The sequence below is a fragment of the Rousettus aegyptiacus genome, unplaced genomic scaffold (genome assembly GCF_014176215.1).
Source record: "Rousettus aegyptiacus isolate mRouAeg1 unplaced genomic scaffold, mRouAeg1.p scaffold_m13_p_8, whole genome shotgun sequence".
Lineage (NCBI taxonomy): Eukaryota > Metazoa > Chordata > Mammalia > Chiroptera > Pteropodidae > Rousettus > Rousettus aegyptiacus.
In genome coordinates, this window is record NW_023416311.1 from 1,679,164 (window position 1) to 1,700,180 (window position 21,017).

At 59.6% G+C, this 21,017-nt stretch overlaps 1 protein-coding gene across 4 annotated transcripts in view; it reads left to right on the forward strand.

Moving 5' to 3' along the window:
• The first annotated feature begins 21 nt into the window (after positions 1-21).
• The window catches only part of METTL9 (methyltransferase like 9), a 30,610-nt gene continuing 9,614 nt past the window's right edge, over positions 22-21,017 (forward strand). Inside the window, exons 1-4 of one of the 4 annotated variants that reach the window (XM_016155500.2) lie at positions 22-113; positions 11,764-11,954; positions 14,676-14,885; positions 16,521-16,705. In XM_016155500.2, coding sequence (XP_016010986.1) covers positions 69-113; positions 11,764-11,954; positions 14,676-14,885; positions 16,521-16,705 — 631 coding nt within the window. In that variant the 5' untranslated portion in view covers positions 22-68. Of the gene's footprint in view, positions 114-1,960; positions 2,283-11,763; positions 11,955-14,675; positions 14,886-16,520; positions 16,706-21,017 lie in introns of those variants that run through there. The other 3 variants (XM_016155499.2, XM_016155502.2, XM_016155501.2) reach the window with 3 other exon arrangements.

Here is a 21,017-nt window from a genome sequence, read left to right on the forward strand (position 1 = left end):
TTTTTCCTTCCTCCTCATTTGTAATTCAGGAAGCTCTCCGAGGAGAGGGAGACCGCGAGGCTCCTCAGATGGAGAGGAGGACCCGGAGCTGGGATGCTGGGCTCTATGAAAAGGTCTGCTATTGAATCTGCTCTGCTGCTTTTAGGCAAATCATTTGATCACGCTGTGCTTTGGTTCTTCCTGTGCTTGCTGAATGTAAATAACATGTGTCTGAGTATTTTGTGATGATTGTACAGTATTATGAAGTATGAGTGACTTATTCTTCCAGGCCCGCTGCTCAGGTATAAAGGGAAAATCTTTTGAGATGCTAGGCTCTTTGGCAGTCAGCTGGCCCCCAATCCTTCAGACTACAGCAACCATCCAATTGCTGCTTGTTCTGTGACACATTTTGCAGTCTCTGGGCTACAGCTCTTCAGGCTTATAGTTGGGGAGCATCCTTTTTTGTCTCCTTTGTTTTCAGAAACGAAATCTGTCATTTTACATGATCTTGCTGCTTTCACCTCTCTCCCCAATTCAGCCCCTCTAAAAATATCCAGGTTTCTTTTGGTACACAGCTGCTTTATCTCTGACAGTGATCCCAAGAGACAGGAGGGAGCGGTGACATGGTAGACTGAGTTATTTGGACTTGCCATAGTTCCTTTTTGATGATTTGGGCTAAGTAGAGGTTGGAACTAGATTTAGTCAGCTCTTTGGTTTCTTGGCAAGAAGCTGTCAGGGAATGTACTGGAAAGAGAAAACGCCAAGTACCCTCCTGCCCCTTTCCCATCTCACCCTTTTGTTGTTGTTGTTGTTGTTGTTGTTATAGCCTCTGCCAAATTAGGCAACAAGATGTCCATCTTAGGGAAAGGTGCCAAGCTGAGAATCTTAGAATCTAATAAACATGTTCCACATCAGTGGCTTGCTGTTCCAGAGTCTCTGAAGTGAAACGCTGGCATTGAGCAGAAAGGTTGATTTCTCTTGTACTAAGATAAAATATATCACATTATTTCCAGTGCAGTTCAATTAAGAGGGGTTTCTAAACAAACCTAGTTAGGTGTTAAAGTTAGAGAACCATGAAATATGTTACTCCTTAGTTGCAGTTTGGGTAGCGGCAGGAAGAGCCTCAGACACAGGAACACAGTGTAACACTTCAGTTTTGAAACATTGCTAGGTCTCCCCGAGCTATAAATGATCAAAGAAACATCCGGATAAATACTGCTCCCAGAGCTTATTTCGCTTTGAGTGCTGTGCCCAACTTCCGCCTGCCAGTTCCAGGAAACCAGAAGCCAGGGACTCCCATTTGGGGGTCTTCATTCTTGGGACAGGGTCGTCAATATACCATAACTTACAGAGGCCCCAGCTGCAGTAGCTTCCAACAAAGGCAGACTTTTCACTGATGGCTGTTAGAAACCAGCAGCCTGCAACTGGCCTGGCGTGGGGAACGGGCCGGGGTGGTGTCCCCCCCAGATGCCTGGCGGCTTCGAGGCCCCTGCAAAGCAGGGTGGAGGCCCTTGGGGTGGGGTCTGGCTCCTGGGCTCTGAACGTAAATAGGGAGCCGCGCAGCTGAGCCAGTAACAGCGAACTGGCCGCGTCGGTCTCCGGCAGGGACTTGGTCTGAGTGCCCGGACGCACGGCAGGGATGACCTGCCCCTCCGGTGCCCCAGGCCAGTCTGCGCGACCGGGAAGCCCGGGTGGAAGTCCGGCCGGGGGCGGGATGAGCGGCCCCGCGGCCGCCACGCGGAGGGCCGGGGAGCCCCGGGTTACGCTCCGCGGCCGCGGCCGCGCGCTCCCCGGCCCCGCCCCCGGGCCTGGCCCCGCCCCCGGGCCCGCCCCCCGCCGGCCCGCGCTGCTCATTGGGCGGGGGGAGCGCGGCGCGGCGAGCACGCGCCCCGCGCCCGTACGTGCTCCGGGTGGAAACCCGCGCCGCGGGCGGCGGCGTTCCGCGGGCGGAGAGGAAGGGGGAGGCGGGGAGGCCGCGCCGCCCGCCCCTTCCCACCCCCGCCTCGGCCCTGCAGGGGCTGGATGGGCGAGTCGGGCGCGATGGCTCGGGCCCGGGCGGCGGCGGCCGCAGGCGACGGCGCCTCCTGCTCCTCGCCCCGGCGCCGGCGGTGATCGGGGCGGCGGCGCGGTCCCCGATGAGACGGCTGGCGGGCTGGCTGAGCCTGAGCCTGAGCCTGGCGTCCGTGTGGCTGGCGCGGAGGATGTGGACGCTGCGGAGCCCGCTCTCGCGCTCGCTGTACGTGAACATGACGAGCGGCCCGGGCGGGCCGGCGGCGGCCGCGGGCGGGAAGGAGAACCACCAGGTACGCGCCGCGCCGGGCCGGGGCCGGGGCCGGGGACGGGGCCGGGGCTGGGGTCGGGGACACGGACGGGGTCGGGGCCGGGGACGGGGCCGGGGACGGGGACACGGCCGGGGCCGGGGCCGGGGCCGGGGACACGGACGGGGCCGGGGACGGGGCCGGGGACGGGGACACGGCCGGGGCCGGGGCCGGGGACGGGGCCGGGGCCGGGGCCGGGGCCGGGGCCGGGGACGGGGTCGGGGCCGGGGGACGGGGCCGGGGACACGGCCGGGGTCGGGGTCGGGGCCGGGGCCGGCGTCAGGCGCGGGGCCGGGGGCGTGGCGGCCCGGCCCCCCAGACCCCCACCCGCGGCCCCCCGCGCTGCCCCGGCCATTGTGCGGCGGCGCGGCCTCGGCCGCCGCCGTCTCCCCGCGCGGCGCTCGCCCGGGCCCCGCGGCGCCTTTTGTTCCCCGCGCGGCGGCCGCGGCCTCGCGTGTCCCCGCCGCGCGCCCGCCTCGTCCCCGCGCCCCGGGCCTCCCCCGCGGCGGCCGCGGCCGGCCCGCCGCCCCGGACGCCCTCCCTGCCCCCGACCCGCCGGCCGCTCTTTTTGTTCTGGTCGATCCGCGATCATACAAAGGGTCGTAAAGAAACGCGGCCGTGCCGCGCCAGCCGCCCGGCTCCCCGGCTTCTCCCGGTGACATGTCCCCCGAGCGTCGAGAAAAGGCGTTTGACAGGTCCTCGCCCGCGTCCCACCCAGCCTGCGAGACCTGCCGCACACTCCGACGTCGGTGTCTGACTCGCGAGCCGGGGTCAGGACTGGGCTGAGGCGGGCCGTTCCCGGCAGGGCGTTCAGACCAGACCCGGGCGGCCCCGAAGCGTTTTCAGAGCTGTGGTTGACGCGGTGGGACCGGCGGGGTAGGCTTTTCCCGAGCTGGGTTCTGGGTTCTGTGCCGCGAAAAGGAGCATGCACGGGTCAGCGGCAGAATTAAGAGGGAGAAATCCCGTATCCCACATGCAGCTGACGTTGCATTCATTGAAAAGAGGCTCCTGAACTCTGCCGGAGTGTGGGCTTAGGAGAGCTGGCCAAAGTAAATTATTACGTAGGAGCATGAAAGCACTTCATTCAGAAAAGTCGCATTTAGTTTTTATTTAGCAAATATTTATAGTGGCCCTTTCTCTATTTTTGAGGGAAATTATTTCCATAATTTTCTTTTTGTAATCCCCCAGCTATTACAGTTTGTTAGATGATAATTCCTATGACATTAGGCGTGTACGTAAAGGCGGTAGGCAAGTTTGGGTTGTAAAACCACATTCTTTGCTGTGGATTACTAACACTAGTCATTCTTAGATAGACAACTCTAAAGTACTGTGACGAGGGTGTTCGGTGACCAGACTGTCACATCTGAAACACGAGGAGTGGTGTAAAATGGTAAATTAGAAATGTGGTTTTCAGTAGTTGGTAGGAGGAACAGAAGCCGGTTCACACTGACGTGGGTTCCGGCCGAGTCTCTGAACTGTAGGTGTCATTCCCACAAGTGTCGTGGGTGCCTCCGCCACGATGCACTTGATATATTTTCAGTGCTCATAGAATCGGACGTATTTTAAAAATTGAAAACCTGTTTAAGTACTTTCTTTGATTTTTATGGACCCTCGGTAGAGCATAGTTGTAGCCATAGTCTCAGAATGTTCCCTGTTAACAGAGGCGGCTTTCTAATGTCAAACCTCGTAAAGCTGAATCTGTCGTGTTCCAGGGAAGACTAATACTGGCTCCAGGTGCCTCGTTTACTTCGTTATGCTTTGGAAAGTGTGTGTGTGTGCGAGTGAGTGTGTTTAATTTAAACCAGTTGCACTAATAGTTTGACAACTACTTTCTCCAAGGTGACAACTAACTTGATGTTTCCTGAATACTTGGGAGATTCGCTGTTTTCCTTAGAATAATCAGTCCAGATGTTATTTCGGGTGATACATTCACGTTATGGAAATGTCCACGAATAAAGATCAAAGTGAGCAGAAGAGTCATATGTATGGAAACCACGGCGAGGTCGAGTGAAATGGGGGGCTCCCCTCTGCTTTGAATCCCAGGAGCCGGGACTCGCCTCACACACTTTGTTGCTTGTGAAGTAATTTAACTCTGATGTTTCTTTCCCCCTTCAAATTGCTACTTCTATTCAGGGTCTCCCGGTGTTCATTCGGGGGTGTGGGTGCCATCTCCAGCCACATCTGGTTTTTTCGGAGTTGCATCAAAGGAGGGTTATGGATTCGAGTGAGCCATGCTGTGCACGGGTTTTCCTTGTGGTGGTGTTATTACCAGACGTGACGTGGGGTTCGGCACCCCTCGGGGCCTGTTTGTGCATCAGCGTTGCCGTGTAGCGACCCAGGCCCAGGGAGGGAGGCTTTTGAACGAACGTGGCTGGGAAGCTACGGTCACAGCGCCATTGTAACAACTCGGTGCAGTGTGCCAGCTTCGCGGCAGGTGACTGCGCGGCGCGAGCCAGACGCAGGGCAGGGGAGGTTCCCTCGGAGCAGCGACGTGGCCTGCGGGCCTGCTCCGCTCCGGCCCAGTGACCTTTCTTTACAGCTTGTGAAGCAGGTTACGTTTTTAAATGGTTGCAAAAATATGCACTATTTTGTAGCATGTGAACATGTCTTGTATGGAATCCAAATTTCAGTGTCCATAAATAAAGTTCTGTGGGAACAGGGCTGTCGCCTTCGTTTACCGGGTGTCCGAGAGAGCTGCCAGGCAGCCAGTGACCTGCAAGCCAGAAACATCCACTGCCTGACCCTTTTGCGGAAGAAAGTTTTCCCCAGAGAAGGTTTCAGCTTCCTTAATCAGCACGTTCTTAATCACAGGTTGCAAGGTGGGTAGCTTGACTCATTGGGGAGAAACTAGTTATGTCACTTTTCAGTATTGGCCGACTCGGAACTTAAGAAGGAAGTAAGGACAAGAAAGGTCTTTGGATCTTTTTGATGCATTGGACCCAGCACTTAAAGTTAATTCGGCTGTTTCAGAGCTACTGAAACTTGAAAGGACCCGGGCAAGGCCCCACTCACTAGGTTCCAACAGCTTCTCAACTGATGGAATGAAGAGAGAGTTGTTATGGAACTTTCTAGAACCAAGCGAGGACACCTCCTCCAGATGACATTCTGCAAGGCTTTTTTTTTTTACAAGCACAAATAGCATTCAAAATCCAGAATTGTTAAGTACGCATGTGTCTGACTGACTTTAGTTTTTCATCTTCTTACATAAGTTCAGAACTGTGTTGATAGATTTAAGATAGAATTGAAATGGTTTGGGTTTTTTTTCCAAATGAAAAAATACTTGGATATCACAACCAGAGGTCAAAGGTGGCGCTAAAGGACAGAGTCAGTCTCTGCCCCCTAACTCCCTGGTTCCCCACGGGGTACACCAGAGTGAGGCCTGGGTTAGCAGAGCTGGGTGCCGTCAGCCAGCTTGCCAGAGGACACCCATGGGCTCGTGTCCTCAGAGCTGCCTTCGAGGGCCTGGAGGCCTCGCAGCCAAATACCAGAGAGATTTGGGAAAGAGCTTCCCGCCTTCCTCACAGCCCGTGCTGAACCCCGGACAGGCGAGGGCTTCAGTTTCCCAGAGCACTGTCATCTCTAGTGCGGGGCGTCCCGGGGGCCTTTGACAGGGTGCCCCTTTGAAGGTGGCCGGGAGACCTTCAGGACCCCACTCTGTACACACGGACCCAAAAGCGCGGGCTGAAGTGCGCGGTTTGTGAGTTAAGCAAGGACGATGGCAACTTCCTCTGCAGCTCTGTTCCCGTGCCGGGATTACGAAACACTGGCGGTGAGTGAGGGTTGCGGCGGAGGCTGCCGGGAGTTCATTTATGACATCGAAGCTGAAGCAACGCAGCCTCACCTGTAGAGACTGGTCCCCTGGGTGGACGTGCGGGGGCCCTGTCACCCACTGCACACTGAGCGCGCGTGAAGAGGTGGTCGGCGGCTTTGCAGCGTTAGCGGGAAGGCCGCGGCGGGCCCAGACGCGGCGTCGGTGGGAGGCGTGTGCACCCATGTGCTTCGCCGCAGAAGCGAAGTGCGGCGTTCGTGCCCCTCGCTCTTAGCCAAAAGGCCGAGAAGCGATTAACTTGTGACTTTTGAATCCTTAGCTGTCAAGGTCGATGACATCGGCCAGACCTGACCACCCCGTCGTAGGAAGGGCTCTGTGTTCAGGGACGCTGGCCGTGGAGCCTTTCTGGTGGTTTTTGGTGGCACCGAGTGCCTTGGGTCTGGTGACTCATCGCTTTTGAGAATGGCTGAGTGCCCAAACCGCCAGTGTGGCCTAGGGATCCCCTTGAACTTCAGGTTTCCTCTGACCAGCCTCTGTGGACCTTGGACCGGAAGGGGAGGGACATCTACAGGTGATTGGGGTTCTCTCGTGGGCCAGGCACTTTCAGGATCACCCCCTCTGATCCTCATGACAACTCGGGGGGGCGGGGGTAGGCAGTACCCTGAATCTTACAGACAGAAGGTGGAGGCCAAGAAAGGTGGAACTTGCTCAGGGGTGTAGTCTGCAAACGACAGAGCTGGGTTTTGAGCCCCGGTCTGCCAGGTTTCAAGGCCCAGGCCTCCCGTTGCTTCCTGACGCCCCCCTGGAGACGTGCCGCCTCCGCAGGGAGCTGTCCCCTCTCATGGCCCTCGTCTGGACGGGGAAGCTGGTGGCGAGGGGCAGCAGCGCGGTTCAAGTCCGACGGTGGGACAGCGGCTCCGGGCGCGGGCTCCCCCCTGCTTGTGCTCTGCGTCAAGTCTCAGGGTGGCAAAAACCTTCGTACCTGAGGCGCCTTTTTTCCCTGACTCCAGCTGCTTCTCCGGGTCTCTGACACCACCTGGGCGGCCTACAGTTGAGCTCTGTCCAGTGTCGGTTCCCAGGTACAAGGCTCGGTCCCACAGGACTGCGCTCACTCCGGCGGCTGGCCCCCAGTCAGAGTCACGGCCCACCCCGGCTTCTGTCCGACGTGGCTACGAATTCTGGGGTCCCCATCCCTGCACCAGGTTAGGTCATTTGCTAGAACGACTCGCGTAGAGTTTAGGGAGACACGTGACCTGAGTTTAGTGGTTTATTGCAGGAACAGCCAGGTGGGCGGGGGCGCGGAGGGCGCGGGTGGCATGGCACGCCTGTGCCCTCGCCGGGCACACCCCCACGCCCCCCCCCCACGTCAGTGAGTGCAGCAGGTGGGGGCACCAGAGCCTGCCGTGGGGAGGTGCGTGGAAGCTTTAGATTAGCTGAGATTACTTCCTTGGCCTTCGGGGACTAAACTCAGTCTCCAGTCCCTGCCCCGCCCCACCCCAAAGGTGGAAGGTGGTCTGGAAGTTCCACCCCATCTCGTTAATTACAAAAATTACTCTTACCACTCAAGAGGTTTTAGGGGCTCTGTGCCTGGAACCCAGGATAAAAACCAAATATATTTTGTATTATATCCTGTTACCCCAAATCAGGAAGTTGATATTTAAAATAACTTTCTACTACTAATGTGTTCAAATCCCTTATATTCTGGACTAAATAGCAAACAGTTCATGTTTGACGAGTCAAGGCACTCCAAAAAATAATTTTGGGGAAACTTAACTCTATCCTTCAGTCTGATACGCAGATGTAATTTTAGAGGAAAATTACGTTTCTACTTTGAAAGAGCGATTCGTCAGCCAAGGTTATATAAAGACCAGGAGATGCTCGTGGCGTGGTGGGGTCTTTGATGACCTGGAGCCACTTGGGTTAGCTAGGCGCGTCCAGCACACACTCAGGACTGCTGTCGCCGACCCGGCCTGGCCGGTGCTGTTTGGCTCACTGCTAGGAGCATCGCCGTCTTCTCGCTTGTGGAGGCGACATTGCTTCTTCGGCTGTCGCTTTTAGGGGACGTCGTGTTAAGTCGTCACACTGCGTTTTACACGGGGCATCAGCAGATGACTGCGGGGCACAGTGCCGGGCCGATAGCTTCTTGTGTGAGAGATTTCCTTTCTCAGCTCGAACACGGTCTGAGCGAGCTTTAGAGGAAGATGTGAGGACGAGGCTTTTCCCGACGCTGCACGCCCAGCTCCAGGAGAGCCGAGGCGACCCTCCCCCCGGAGGTCGGGCAGGCGTGGCGCCCTGTGCCTGCTGCACCCCAGTCCAGTGGGCTTTGCGGGGCGCGGGGAACTCACCTGCACACAGGCTGCCCGCGGGGAACTCACCTGCACATGGGCCGCCCACGCAGCTGGCTCATCACAGCTTTTCCTTAGAGCCGGGCTGTCTTGGAGGGAACTCCGGGGAACCGCGAGAGGGTCGCAGGCCCCCACGTTTCTCCCTCTAGTCAGCCTCTCCCCTCCAGGGCAAGGTGGCCAGTCGTTTAAAGCGCGGAGGTCCTGGCCAAGATCACACTCCCCTTACTTGTTTGTCTTGGGCCCCCTTCCCCCCGCCACCCCGCCCTGGCGCGGAGGTCCCTGGAGGCCAGCGAGCCCACCTTGTCACTCCCCTGGGCCACTGCCGAGCCGGGGCAGTGAGACCTCTGGAGGGTCAGAGCTGTGGCATTTTCCGGGTGAGCCACGTGGGGGTTCTAGGCAGTGGTGGTTTTGCCTCCCAGCGGACATGTGGCAGTGCCTGGGGCATTTTGCGTCGTCACAGCCGGGGCAGGGCTGCTGGCGGTGGGTGGGCGGAGGCCAGGGCTGCGGGCCGAACCTCCTACAGCTGCAGGATGGCTCGGAGCGAGGGCCACCCCGCCCCAGGGCGGCAGTGCCCGGGCGGGGGCCTTGGCCTGTGATAATTTAGTGGCTGTCGAGGTCAGGTTTTCTTTCGTCTAAATACATCTGGTCCCGTTTAACCTGGCACAAGAGCCCTGTTGGCTTTTCCGCAAGTGAAGAGCTGAAGGGAAGCTTCTCTGGAAGACACGTGCTCAGGCCCGGGGCCTCCATCCCGCAGAAGTTGGGGTGGCGTCTCACAGTGGAGCCCGGGCCGGCTGCGGGTGGCCGGCAGCCGCTCAGCTGGCGGCGTCCTTCGCGGCTCGCGGTGGCGGTGTGGTCCGTGGTGGATGATAGATTTAGCCGCTGCGCAGAACCGGGTTCGAGCCAGGCCTTGGAGACCCTTTGGCAGGGAAGCAACATGATCAGATTTGCTTTAAAAAGTTGCATTTTTAAAGAGGTTTGCTTGGCCACTTAAATTTTCAAACTACTTTAAATTTCCGGAAGATCAAAAGGCCTAGATGTGTGTGCATGTATTTTAAAAATAATACCAGCTTCGTTGAGGTGTAATTCACAGGCCGTAAAATCCATCCCTTAAGGTCCTTGTACTCACAGAGTATGAGTATACGCACCACCGTCCTCTCTCTAAATTCAGGACATTCCATCACTCCAGAAGGACACCCCATATCCATGAGCAGAGCTCCCCAATCCTCGGCAGCCCTCGGCGCTGGGTCCTTCATTGGATGAAATCGTGTGATCGTGGCGTCTGCGCCTGGGTCATGGCACGGGGCACAGCGCGGTCAGGGCGGCTCTGCGCCGTGGCCCTGGTCAGGGCCGGGCGGCACCGTGTCGTGTGGGCGCGCCCGTGGCGCGTGCCCGTCCATCTGCGGGCGGCCTCTCGGGCCGCTGTCTGGCGAGTCTGCAGCACGCTGTCACGGAGCAGACGCGCCTCGCCCGCAGACGGTCGGGAGACACGTGGCCTCGGCCTTCGTCTTCGTGGAGGGGGGCCTTGCCGCTTTGACTTCTGCCGCGCTCAGCACGCGGTTCCTTCTCCGAAAGTGCCGTGTTCCCGCAAAGGGCAACCACGCGTGTGGCCGGGCGAATCGAGAGGAACGCCGTCCGAAAGGCGTTTTCCTTTCGGCTTTGGAGAGCAGCGTGGCGGCCGGTGGCGCCGACCCTCGCTCAGGCCCGGCGGTCAGGCTCCAGCGCTGTCCCTCACTGCGGGCCAGGGCTCGGCCCCGGGGCCCCCGACCGGCTTCTCGTGCACGTGACCAGGGTGCACCCGACTGCCTGTCGCCGGGGGGCTGGCCTGCACCTCGCATCCTCACTTCAGAGAATGAAAAGCGAGCCCGAGTGCGGCGTCACCGCAGAGTTCAGGGGTCACGGGCGCCACACCCGCGGTCTCGGCCTGCACTGGGCGCCCGAGGCGGCGCCTTTAAAATCGTTAATGATTAAGCGAGAGCGCATGTGAGCAGCTTCGTAGCTTGTTAGAGGGGGAAATAAACAGACTCTTCAGGCCCAGGCGGTTCTGGTGACAGTGTTTAAATGGTAAATTGACTCAAATCAGCTAACAGTTGGAAATATTTGATTTATCCAGTTTGGGGCCGGGGCTTGTGAAAAGATTAGTCAGCCTTTGGCATTTCAACGGGCCTGTCTGCTCGTTGGTTCCGGCCTGTAACTGGCTCCTTTCCCTGCCGGTGTCGACATTTAGAGCTTAGCGCGACTGTGACATCGGTCCTCAGTTGTGCAGGCAGCCAAGGACCCTGCTGCTGACGAACGGTCTCATTTGTCGGGGGACACAAGCTCCCTGGGGCACCTCCCCGGGGGACGGGGATGGCGTCTCACTTAGACCGTGGATCGCCAGCGGCCAGCCGGCTCGGGGCTGTCCTCGCGGGCCCTTCGGGCTCACTGTCACTGATCAGGCCGGGTTCACGGAGCCGCCTCACTGCCGTCTGCCGGCCCCCGGCGTCTGGCCCACACCCAGCATCCGCACTGGCGCCTCAGTCCACAGGTGGGCGAGGGGGGCGCAGGCCACGTGCCTGGCCCGAGCCCACACGGGGCGCAGAGCGGGGCTCGGATGAGGGCCCCCCCCCAGCTGGTGCCCCGCAGTGACTTCCTTCTCTGGGACACCAGCTCCAAGCGCAAACGGCAGACTGAGCTTCACGCATAGCAGAGGTTTACGTCTTCTTCTATTAAGTGTCTTCTACTTAGAGCCTCGTCCCGGAAGTCTGGTTCTCAGGCTGCTGTGACCTTAGGTAACTTCTCACTCTCGGGCACGCTTCGCCCTGTCTGTGCGGACGGCGTGTGACCTGGCCAGGCGTCCCCCCGCGTTGCAGTGGCCTGTGCGGAGCCCGCGGGAAGAAAGGCAGGATCGGTCGCTGGGGGCTGAAACTCGCTGTTTGCTCGGCGTCGATTGTTCGGCGGTGTTGGGTGAAGTCATTGCATCGTGTGGCTGTTTTCTTACCCGAAAAACAAGGTTGACGGTGCGGTCATGACCGTCTTACGTCGCGTCTCAGCGCAGGAAGGAAAGGTCTCGGGTCTCGGGTCTCGCGTCTCGGGCCCGGGGGACCTGCACTGCGGCCTGGCCTTGCTGCCTAGTGCCCCCCGCGGCCTCCCCCTGCCCCGCGCTCCGTCCCTGCCCTGAGTGGTGTGCCGTGTGGAGGAGAACTTACCCGCGAGGAGGTGTTTGGTGCTTTGGTCACAGGAGTCAGGGGCGAGGCCGTCCGCGAACGCGCCCGGAGAGCGGCGTGCTGGAGCCCCAGGCGCAGCCGGGGCGTCCGGGTGTCCGGGCTTCTCGGGCAGCGGGCCGGCCGTGCGCTTCTGTCTCGTCCCCCCGCAGTGGTACGTGTGCAACAGGGAGAAGCTGAGCGAGGCGCTGCAGGCCGTGTTCGTGCAGAGCCACCTGGACCAGGGCACGCAGACCTTCCTGGACAACAGCATCGAGAAGTCGGGCTGGCTCTTCATCCAGCTGTACCACTCCTTCGTGTCCTCCGTCTTCAGCCTGTTCATGTCCAGGACGTCCATCAACGGGTGAGTGCGTCGCGGGCGCGCTTCCTCACCCCGAGGTGTGCGAAGAGCACGTGGGGGGGGGGTCCCGTTCCAGGGGCGACCACCCCGCAGCCCTCTGCTGGCCCCCGCCTCCGCCGCGCCGTGATGAGCCGCCTCGCCGCCCGCGTTTCCGTGGTGGGGCCAGTGAGGGCAGCGCTCCCTGGCTTTGATGTGCACGGGATCCCGGGGGTCTGGCTGGCGTGCGGGGCCTGGGTCTGCGGTCCCAGCGGCTCCCGGGGACGCCGCTCAGGGGGGGAGGCGCGTGGACAGCAGGCCCCGTCGGCCCGGCCTGGCGCGGCCAGCGAGCTCTGCACCTGAGCCCGCGCCCCAGGGCACGTGCTGCGGAGTCGCCCGGCAGTGGGTGGCGGCTCGTTGCAGGTGGAGGGCCCGTGTCTGTCATCAGAACTGGTGACCTTGCCGTGGCCGCCTCTGTCCTGGGCGGGGCTTTCTCCTTCACGCCCATGGGAAAAGCTCTGGGGCTTGTCTCATCATTCCTTGGCCATGCTTTCCAACACCCCGAGAGTCCCAAGCACCGGAGAACAGCAGCCGGGCTCGTGTGGGACGCCCGTGGGACCCGGTGACCGCGGGTCGGGCCGTGTTTCTCCCCCGGGGCTCGGGGCTGGCCAGTGCTGAGTGTCCGCATCCCAGCGTATCGTCTGGGCCTTCGAGATGTTTTCAGGCGCTGCGAGCCGTTCCTCAAGGTTTCTTACTTGATTTCCTTCACCGTCTCTGCGCACCTGCCTCCGGTTGGCTTTAGCAGGTATTTTTCTGTCGGTAGCTGAGTCTATCCTGCTCGGCCTGACATTTTGTTCCTGAAACTGGCTGCATTGAACTTCTGTTCTATTGCATTTATTTTCCTATTGGAAAGCAGACAAGTCACTGCAGCTGTGACGTTTAACCTTTTGGAAGGGACGCAAGAGGGGGTCCCCTCGTTGTGCTTACATTTAGCGTTGTGCGTATGACGTGGGCGGTGTCACGCCCTGACCCGTCCCCTGCCGGCCCCGCACTGGGCCCTGGGAGCCCCTGCGTGGATTCCAGTGTGACCGGAGAGGAAGCACGGTTAACACGGCCTCCCTTATCCTCAGCACTTCCCTCTTCCTTTCTTACCCCTCATCCTCTCCCTCCCCCAAAACAAACACGGAGGCATCTCTCGCCCGTGCCCTTAGAGTCAGCTGGGCCCAGTGGCACTGCCCACTTGGGGCAGTGGTGGGTTCTCACGGGTGGCGTTTCCCACAGAAGCAGCCACCATGGCGCCTTCTTGCATTAAGCCGGTAAGATGCTTATCGGACGCCCTCTGTGCTGGAAAGGGGCAGGCCACGCGGGCGGGGCTGCGAGCCGGCTCGGAGTGTATTTTATAAGGAGGATACTTATGGGGGCCACACCTGCTCTCTGGACTCTAAATGCAGAGAGACTTTAGGCAGTGGTCAGAGAACCTAGGATGGTTAAGCGACTCTTAAAAAAGAAAATCCCGTGGCCGTCACTCACGGTGGGGAGTCGAGGCCAGGGAGGGGGCCACCCGCCTGTGTGGGGCGCCCGGCTGTACCCCCCGCGCTGAGCCAGGCAGTGTCTGGGCGTGTCCATTGGGATTCGTCCTGCCTTGTGGGGACCACCACCCACACCGCGGGAAGTCTGACTCTTCTGGTCTTGTCCACTAAGTCACTGTGACCACCCCAAATTCCCCACCCTTCTCCCAGTGACCCCTAGAGGACAAACACTGTGCTCGGGACTTTGGCTCATTTTGGGCAGTTCGATCACTTTGTGGGGCCTGCGCTGCTCCCCCGGGGCCTTTCGACGCTGGCCCGCCAGGGGCCCCTGCACTCCGGTCTCGGGCAGCGGTTCGTACATCGCAGAGCTGGCTGGGAGGCCTGTTAACATGTAGCCGGGAACACGGAAACCAGAGCCCCCGTCACAGCTGACCTGGGTCCCGTGGCGAGCCCGCACCGGCAGTGCCCGCACGTCCCCGAGCCGGGCTGCCCGTGACCTCCGGCCCCGCCATGTGGCGCGACTGGCCCCCCAGGAAGTCCCAGGTGCTGTCCAGCAGGTTCAGCCCCTCCCTCGGGTCTGCTCGGGCCGCCGGTCGCTCCGCTGGACCGGGTGCCGCTGCGGCGGGGGGCGGGGGGGGAGACCGCTGTCCGCTCGAGCTGCGGCCTCTGCGGGGAGCAGGGTCGTGCGCAGGGCCTGGCCGGTCTCTGGGGTCCACCCTGCCGCGGCGTTTGGCGTTTCGTGGGGCAGAAGAGCCACGGTGACTGCGGTCAAACGCCCCTGTGGCCCTAGCGGGCAGGGGCAGGGGGCCTGCTCATGCGCACTCCAGAATCTGGATGTCCCCCTGAAGCTGGCCTTACCAGGAGCGCCAGGGCGCGCATCCCTCCGGCCCTGCGCAACCAGGAGGCCGCGTGCAGCACCGAGCGGCTTCCACTCGGCCTCCGGGGTCCGGGCAGAGCGGCTTCTGTCTGCCGAGCCGCGGCCGGGCCACCCCGCTTCCCCGCCGTGCTGGCCGCGTCCACTTCACGAGGGACATGTGACGTCCTCCCACCCCTGGGTGGCCACGTCTCTTGCTCACGTAAAAGATAATAAGTATTTTAATCACAGAATCTTGTAAAACAAACGTACGTCGGAAGGCCGCGGGGCCGAGCCACCGCGGTCGCCCTGCGCGGGGCGCTGCCTGCCTTGCACGGGCTTCCATTCGTGTCCTCTTTTTTCCAGGTTGCTAGGAAGAGGCTCAATGTTTGTGTTCTCGCCAGACCAGTTTCAGAGACTGCTTAGAATTAATCCGGACTGGAAAACCCATAGACTTCTTGATTTAGGTGCCGGAGATGGAGAAGTCACAAAAATCATGAGTCCTCATTTTGAAGAAATTTATGCCACGGAGCTGTCTGAGACCATGATATGGCAGCTTCAGAAGAAGAAGTACAGGTACACTTTGTCGAGGGCCAGGTGCGTTTGCTGGCATTAGGGCGTTTCTTCTCGAGAGCATGGTATTTAAAGGGCGTGAATCATAGGCGGTTTCAAACCTTTTCACGTGATAATTAAATGGAAACTGAGGGAGAAACCGTCTTTCCTTGGCAGCATTTTTCTGGACTAAAGGAAGTGGGGCCGTCGGGGTGGAAAGAGCGGGTGAGGTGTGGCGTGGGAAGGAGAAGCCCGCGGCAGGGACGTGTTCCCTCGTGGAGCTGGCGTTCTCAAAGCGTGTTTAATTAACGTGTTTGATCGTAAAAATATACGACATAGAATTTACCACTTTAACCATTTTTAAGTGTCCAGTTCAGCGTCGCAAAGCATATTCACAGGTCGTATGACCATCACCGTCCGTCTCTAGACCTTTTCCTCGTCCCCCCTGACACTCGGCACCACTGGACACTAGCTCCCCGTCCCCGTCCCTCCGGAGCCCAGCCCGGGCACCCGCCCCTCAGCTTTGTGTCCCAGGGACTCTGGCTGCTCAGGACGTCGAAGAGGAGGATCGCGCGGCCCTCGCTCTGCTGTGGCTCGTGTGCCTCACTTAGCGTAGGGTCTTCAGAGCTCGTCCACCCTGTAGCGTGTGCCGGTCTCCTCCCTTTTCAAGGCTGAATAACGGCCGTCGCCCGCGTAGGCCACGCCTGTTCATCCGTCACCTGTCAGCGGGCGCTGGGCGGCTTCTGCCCTTTAGCCGTTGCGCGTGACACCGCTGCGAACATGCCGTACAGAGACCTGTCCGAGCCCCTGCTGGCGCTTCTCCTGGGCACACATCCAGACGTGGGGTGGCCGCGCCGTGCGGTGACTGCGTTTGGTTCTGGGGACTCGCCAGACGGCTTCCCGTGGCTGCTGCACCGTCTCACGGCCCCTCAGCCAGGCACAGGGTTTCCGTTCTCTCCGCGTCTTCCCCAGTGCGTGATGTTGTGTGTGTGCACATGTGCGTGCATGCGTGTGCATGCGTGTGTGTGCGTGCGCACGTGTGTGGGTATGAGGGAGAGTGACATTAAAGGCCGAGTGTCGTTTGTCAAGTGCGCTTTTCACAAACTTACACAGTTACGAGGATGTCCTGCGCTTTATCTTCTATAAAGTGTTCAGACAGGAAGGTTCCGGAGTGTGAAGCAGATGTGTTTAAAGGGCGGGTCGCACATGGAAACGATCTCAAACCACCCCCAGCCGTTCTTAAAAATCGGAGGCACCGTAGGAATAGGAAACATGAACACATGATGTGTTTGATGGTTGAATGCCAGTGAGCGTAGGAAGGGGGCCCTTTGTTCATTAACTGACGTTGGAGAATTTGGTGCGCCAGGTTCATAATCATTTTTATCACCGCACTGTCATGCTCGTTAAACATAGAATTAGTTCCCGTACAGAAAATTTTACACGTTTTGAGACTTGGAAAAATAGATGAAATGCAAAATGAAAAGAAATCCGGTTGCGATTTTGTCTTGCGTGGCCCCTTTCTCTCGGCGTGTGTAAATGAAGACGTTGCGTCTGCTCTGATTTAGAAGGTGAGGTTAGAGCCTCCGCTGGCTTCTCGGTTACTTTTCAAGCTGTCTCGAAGGGCGTGGGTATCCACCCAGTTCTCCCTGACTTTTCCAGAGTGCTCGGAATAAACGAGTGGCAGAACACAGGCTTCCAGTACGACGTCATCAGCTGTCTGAACTTGCTGGACCGCTGCGACCAGCCCCTGACGTTGCTGCAGGACATCAGAAGCGTCTTGGAGCCAACGCGAGGCCGCGTCATCCTCGCCCTGGTCTTACCCTTTCACCCCTACGTGGAAAACGGTGAGCGTGCTCAGGCCGCCTCTGACCTGCGGGGGCGCGGGCCGGGGGGCGTTGGCCGGGGGCGCGGGCCGGGGGGGCGCGGGCCAGGGGGTGTGGGCCAGGGGGTGTGGGCCGGGGGGCGCGGGCCTGGGGCGTGGGCCGGGGGGCGTGGGCCGGGCTGGAGGAGCGTCGTGGCCTGGCCGCTGTGTGTCCAGATGCTAACGGTGGTAAACGCCGTCATCTGCTTTTCCCTTGTGAAGACCGTCGGTTCCAGCAGGTAGCATTTTTTGTGTAACGATCATTTTTGGCTTTGATTTTTTGGCTGCGTGACCTCGCTCTTCAGCAGTATCGAGTGAAGGCTGTATTACAAGACGCATTTCGACTTCCTCTTGCTTCGTACCTGCTCTGTCTCCTGGCTCTAGGCACATCAGTTCGTGGTTGTAGCTTACGCGGGTTGCATTTCAGGTCATGCTGAAACTTATGACTTTAAGGCCATCCTTTGCATAAAAATTATTTACGGTATAAGTAAGACATGTTAATATTTAAAAAGCCTTAGTTTTTTATTCACTGCCTAGCTGTCTGGGGTTCAGAAACCCTAAGAGCTTCCAGACACTTTTAAGGACCTCGTTAATATTTTGTAAGCATCGTGGTCACGTCGGGCCGAGGGTTCGCGTTGCCAGACGCACCTCCGTCTCTTCTCATGGCCCTCGTCCCCCGGGTCTTGGTCTGCTCAGACCCCATGTTTGTCGTGACGTTTACCCAGCGGTTTAGAGTCGTGCGGACGGCAGACAAAACGGGGAGTTCTTTGGACAGAGGAAGGTGGGAAAGAGACTAGACACCCACATGTCCCCGTCTCCATTGTACGCCCCCGCTGCCGAGTGTGCCTCCGGCCCTGAGCGGGTGTCCCTGGGAGCCGAGCTTGCAGGGGTGGGGGTGGGGTGGCTGCTGAGTCCCTGGCCATGGAGCCGCCTCCCCTGAGTGAAAAGGACTTGCTGGCGCCTGCGTGCTGGGGCGGGTCGCTGGCGACAGGTGTCCTGCAGTGCTTAGAAGGAGGTTCTGGAAAGGGGGCTGGGTTTGGGTGCTATCATTTCAGAGGGTGCTCAGGGATGGGGCTCCCGAGAGGGTGACGGAGCAGGCGCGAAGGACGTGAGGCCGACGGCGGTCTGTGTGGCACGCTTCTCGGGGTCGGCCGCCAGCCTCTCCTGTGCTGGCCGTTACCGGAACGTCACCTTTTCCTCGGTGTTTGAAACGCCACCTTGACCGTCCGAGCCGAACGTGTTCGCAGAAGCAGACGGCTCGATCGCCGCGGCTCGGCGTGCACCTTGATGTCACAGCGCTCGGCCGCCCCCAGTCCGGGGCTCTCCGCACTCCCTTGGCTGGCTTGTTTAGCAGATCCGCTTCAGAACTAGCTTGTCCCGTTCCCCTGCGTTGAACCTACAGACCAAGTTAGGGAGCGCCGGGCCGTCCTGGTTAAGAAGACGCGAGTTCCAGCTTAGTCAGTTATGCTTTAGCAGCATAGCGTTTCCTTCACAACGGACAGCGTCCGTGAGGTTTATTCTAACGGGGTGTGTGTGTGTGTGTGTGTGTGTGTGCGCGTGTGTGTGTGTGTGAGTGAGAGAGAGAGAGAGAGGGTAAGCAGAAATTTTTCTTCTGTCATTTTTAGGGTTTTTAGATATTTCCCCCAGCTCTATTGAGGTTTAACTGCCCATAAAAACCGCGTGTGTTTCGGGTGTGCCGCGTGGCGACTTGCTGTGTGCTCAGCGGCTGCCGCTGTCAGCTTAGTGCGCCTCGTCACCTTACACTGCTGCCGCTTAGTGAGTGATGAGAGCCCCTGGCAGATCTGCCCTACGAACGCAAAGCCGCGAGCCGGGGTTGGGTCACCGGGAGCCTGGCGCGCCCGCCCGACACCCGGCCACCTGCCGCCGTTCTGCCCGGCCGTGCGAGCAGACTCGTCCCCGCGCCCTGGGAGGTGACAGCGCGTGTCCGTGGCCGGCTCGCTCAGCTGGCCCAGCGCGCTCCAGGCTCGTCCGTGGGGTCGTGGGCCGCTCTTCCGTGGTGTGGCAGGATGAAGACTGTGCACATCCCCCGGCGTTTGACGTGTTTGTGTCTGTCAGTTTTGTAATCTTTTACCCTGTTGAATTACCATTTTCGAATAGTTTTCCCATGGATTCTCCTGCCTTTTCTCGATACACAGTTACAGCATCTGCAGATGGTTTTGCTACTTCCTTTTCAGTTTTAGACTTTTTTTTTTTTTTTGGTCCAAGTGAATCGATAGTTAATTCCAGAAAGCGTTAATAAAAAATGGTGGCCATTTTTATCTTGTTTTTGGCTTTCATGAAAACATTTCTGCTTTAAATGTGAATTCCTTTCAGGTTCAGATTGTGGTTGTAGACTGTATGCTTTTTTGCTCCTGTTTTGTTAAGAACTTAAAAAAAAAAAACAACAGGAATCTGCTGAATCGTTCACCAGTATTTTCAACATCTGTGGAGGTGGTCGTCCTGTTTTTCTCTTTCCTTTGACTTATTAAGTTAGCAATACTTTTCTCCTACGTAGCCACCCTTGCGGTTCTGGGCGTAGGCAGGACGGCCTTGCTGCACACTGCTAGGTTGTAGTTATAAAAATTCCGAATGAAAATGTCAGCATTGATATTATCGACGAGCGGTGGCTGGTCTGTAGCCGATCTTTTATTTATTCGGAGGATGTTATCTGTGTCGTGTTTCGGTATCAGTGCTCTGCTGGCTTTGTAAAAAAATAATTTGGAACTCTTTTTTAATGCTCTGGAAGAGTTTATATCAGCGGTCCCCAGCCTTTCTGTCTCCGGGGTCTGGGGCTCCTGCGAGAATCTAGTGCCCGCTGGTCTGAGGCGGGGCTGAGGCCGTGACGCTGGGGCTGGGGGGCGGCTGCAGACACGGGTGGAGATTCGCTCGCTCGCTGCTCACCTCCTGTGCGGCCCGGTTCCCAGCAGGCCATGGGACTGGTGCTGGTGCTGGCGCACGGCCCAGGGGTTGGGACCCCTTGTTTAAACAGTGCGGTCTCTGACGGTTTAGCAGGGTGCTCTGTGACAGCAGCCGGGCCCCGTGCCGCCCGAGAGGCGGCTGTCGGCAGGTGTCTCTCGTCCATTCTGCTCGGGGAGACGTCGCGGCCTCACAGCGCCCATCTGCCCGGGAACGAGCGGCACTGGGGGGCGTCTCGTGGGAGGAGGTCGGGCTCTGAGGGCTGGCCTGCGAGCCGTGGAGCCCCCCTCGCTGCCAGGCCCCTCGTGAAGCCCAGCGTCGCATCTGTGAAGACGGGGCCGATGCTCACCTGGACGTCCGTGGTGAGGCCGACTCACCCGCCTCAGCGCCGGGCTGGACGCGCGGCGGGTCTGTCCATCGTCCTCTCCTGCTGGTTCAATCTGCGGCTCTGCCGATCGTCGTTCACGCTTCAGTTTGGGATATTTGTCACTGTCCGTCATCTGCCGGTGAAGCTCTTGGCAGTAATGACAATAATTCGACGTCTGCGTTCTGCATCAGAACTTGGGCGCAGGGTCCGCGTCCGCATCGTTTTGCGTGACTCGGCTGCGCAGACTCGGCTCCGTGCCCGTCAGCCGCGGCTTCCGAGTCTCCCAGGCCCTGCCGGCCGGGGGAAAGCACTGGCCTGCGCCGAGCACCCTGCGCGGCGTCTTGTCCAGAGGGTCGGCACGTACCCACTGCAGCCACGCCGTCCCCCCTCCAGTTCTCATCGTCACGGGAAACTCAAAGCCGAACACACAGCCAGCGCCGGATCCTTCTCGGTGAAGGTTCTGGGTGCCCAGACAGCGGGAAGACGAATGCCGTTAGAGTCAGCAGTCTCCGGAGGGGGCGTGTTCGCGTCCCAGGTGGTGCGCGGAAGGCGCCGTGACGTGTTTCCGCGGGGGCGCTGTCCAGCCGCGCTCCTCTCGAGGTGTGTGGGAGCCGGCCACGCGCCCGGCCGCGCCCGCCAGCGGAAGCGCAGAGGGCGGGTCGTGGGCAGAACAGAGGAGGCGGACGCGGACAGGCTGCTGGGGACGTGGCTCAGCCCCGCGGGCTCAGCCCGGCCTCCACTGGGGCAGACCGGACGGGGCCACGCAGCAGGCGCCGCTCGAGTGGCGTGTCTGCCGCCCAGAGGGGACGCACAGCGCGTGCAGAAGCCCGAGAGAGCGGGCGGGGCGGGGCTGGGCGGGCCGCGTGCTTTGCGACCGGGCCTGGCGTCTGGGGCCGGGGCCTGGCGACTGGGGCCCTGCGCTGCGCAGACGGGGCGGCCGGGCGCCCGGACGAGTGGCTCCCGCACAGGGGGCACTTCCCGTGGGACCCGGGGGCTGGCGCCGCTTTCTTTG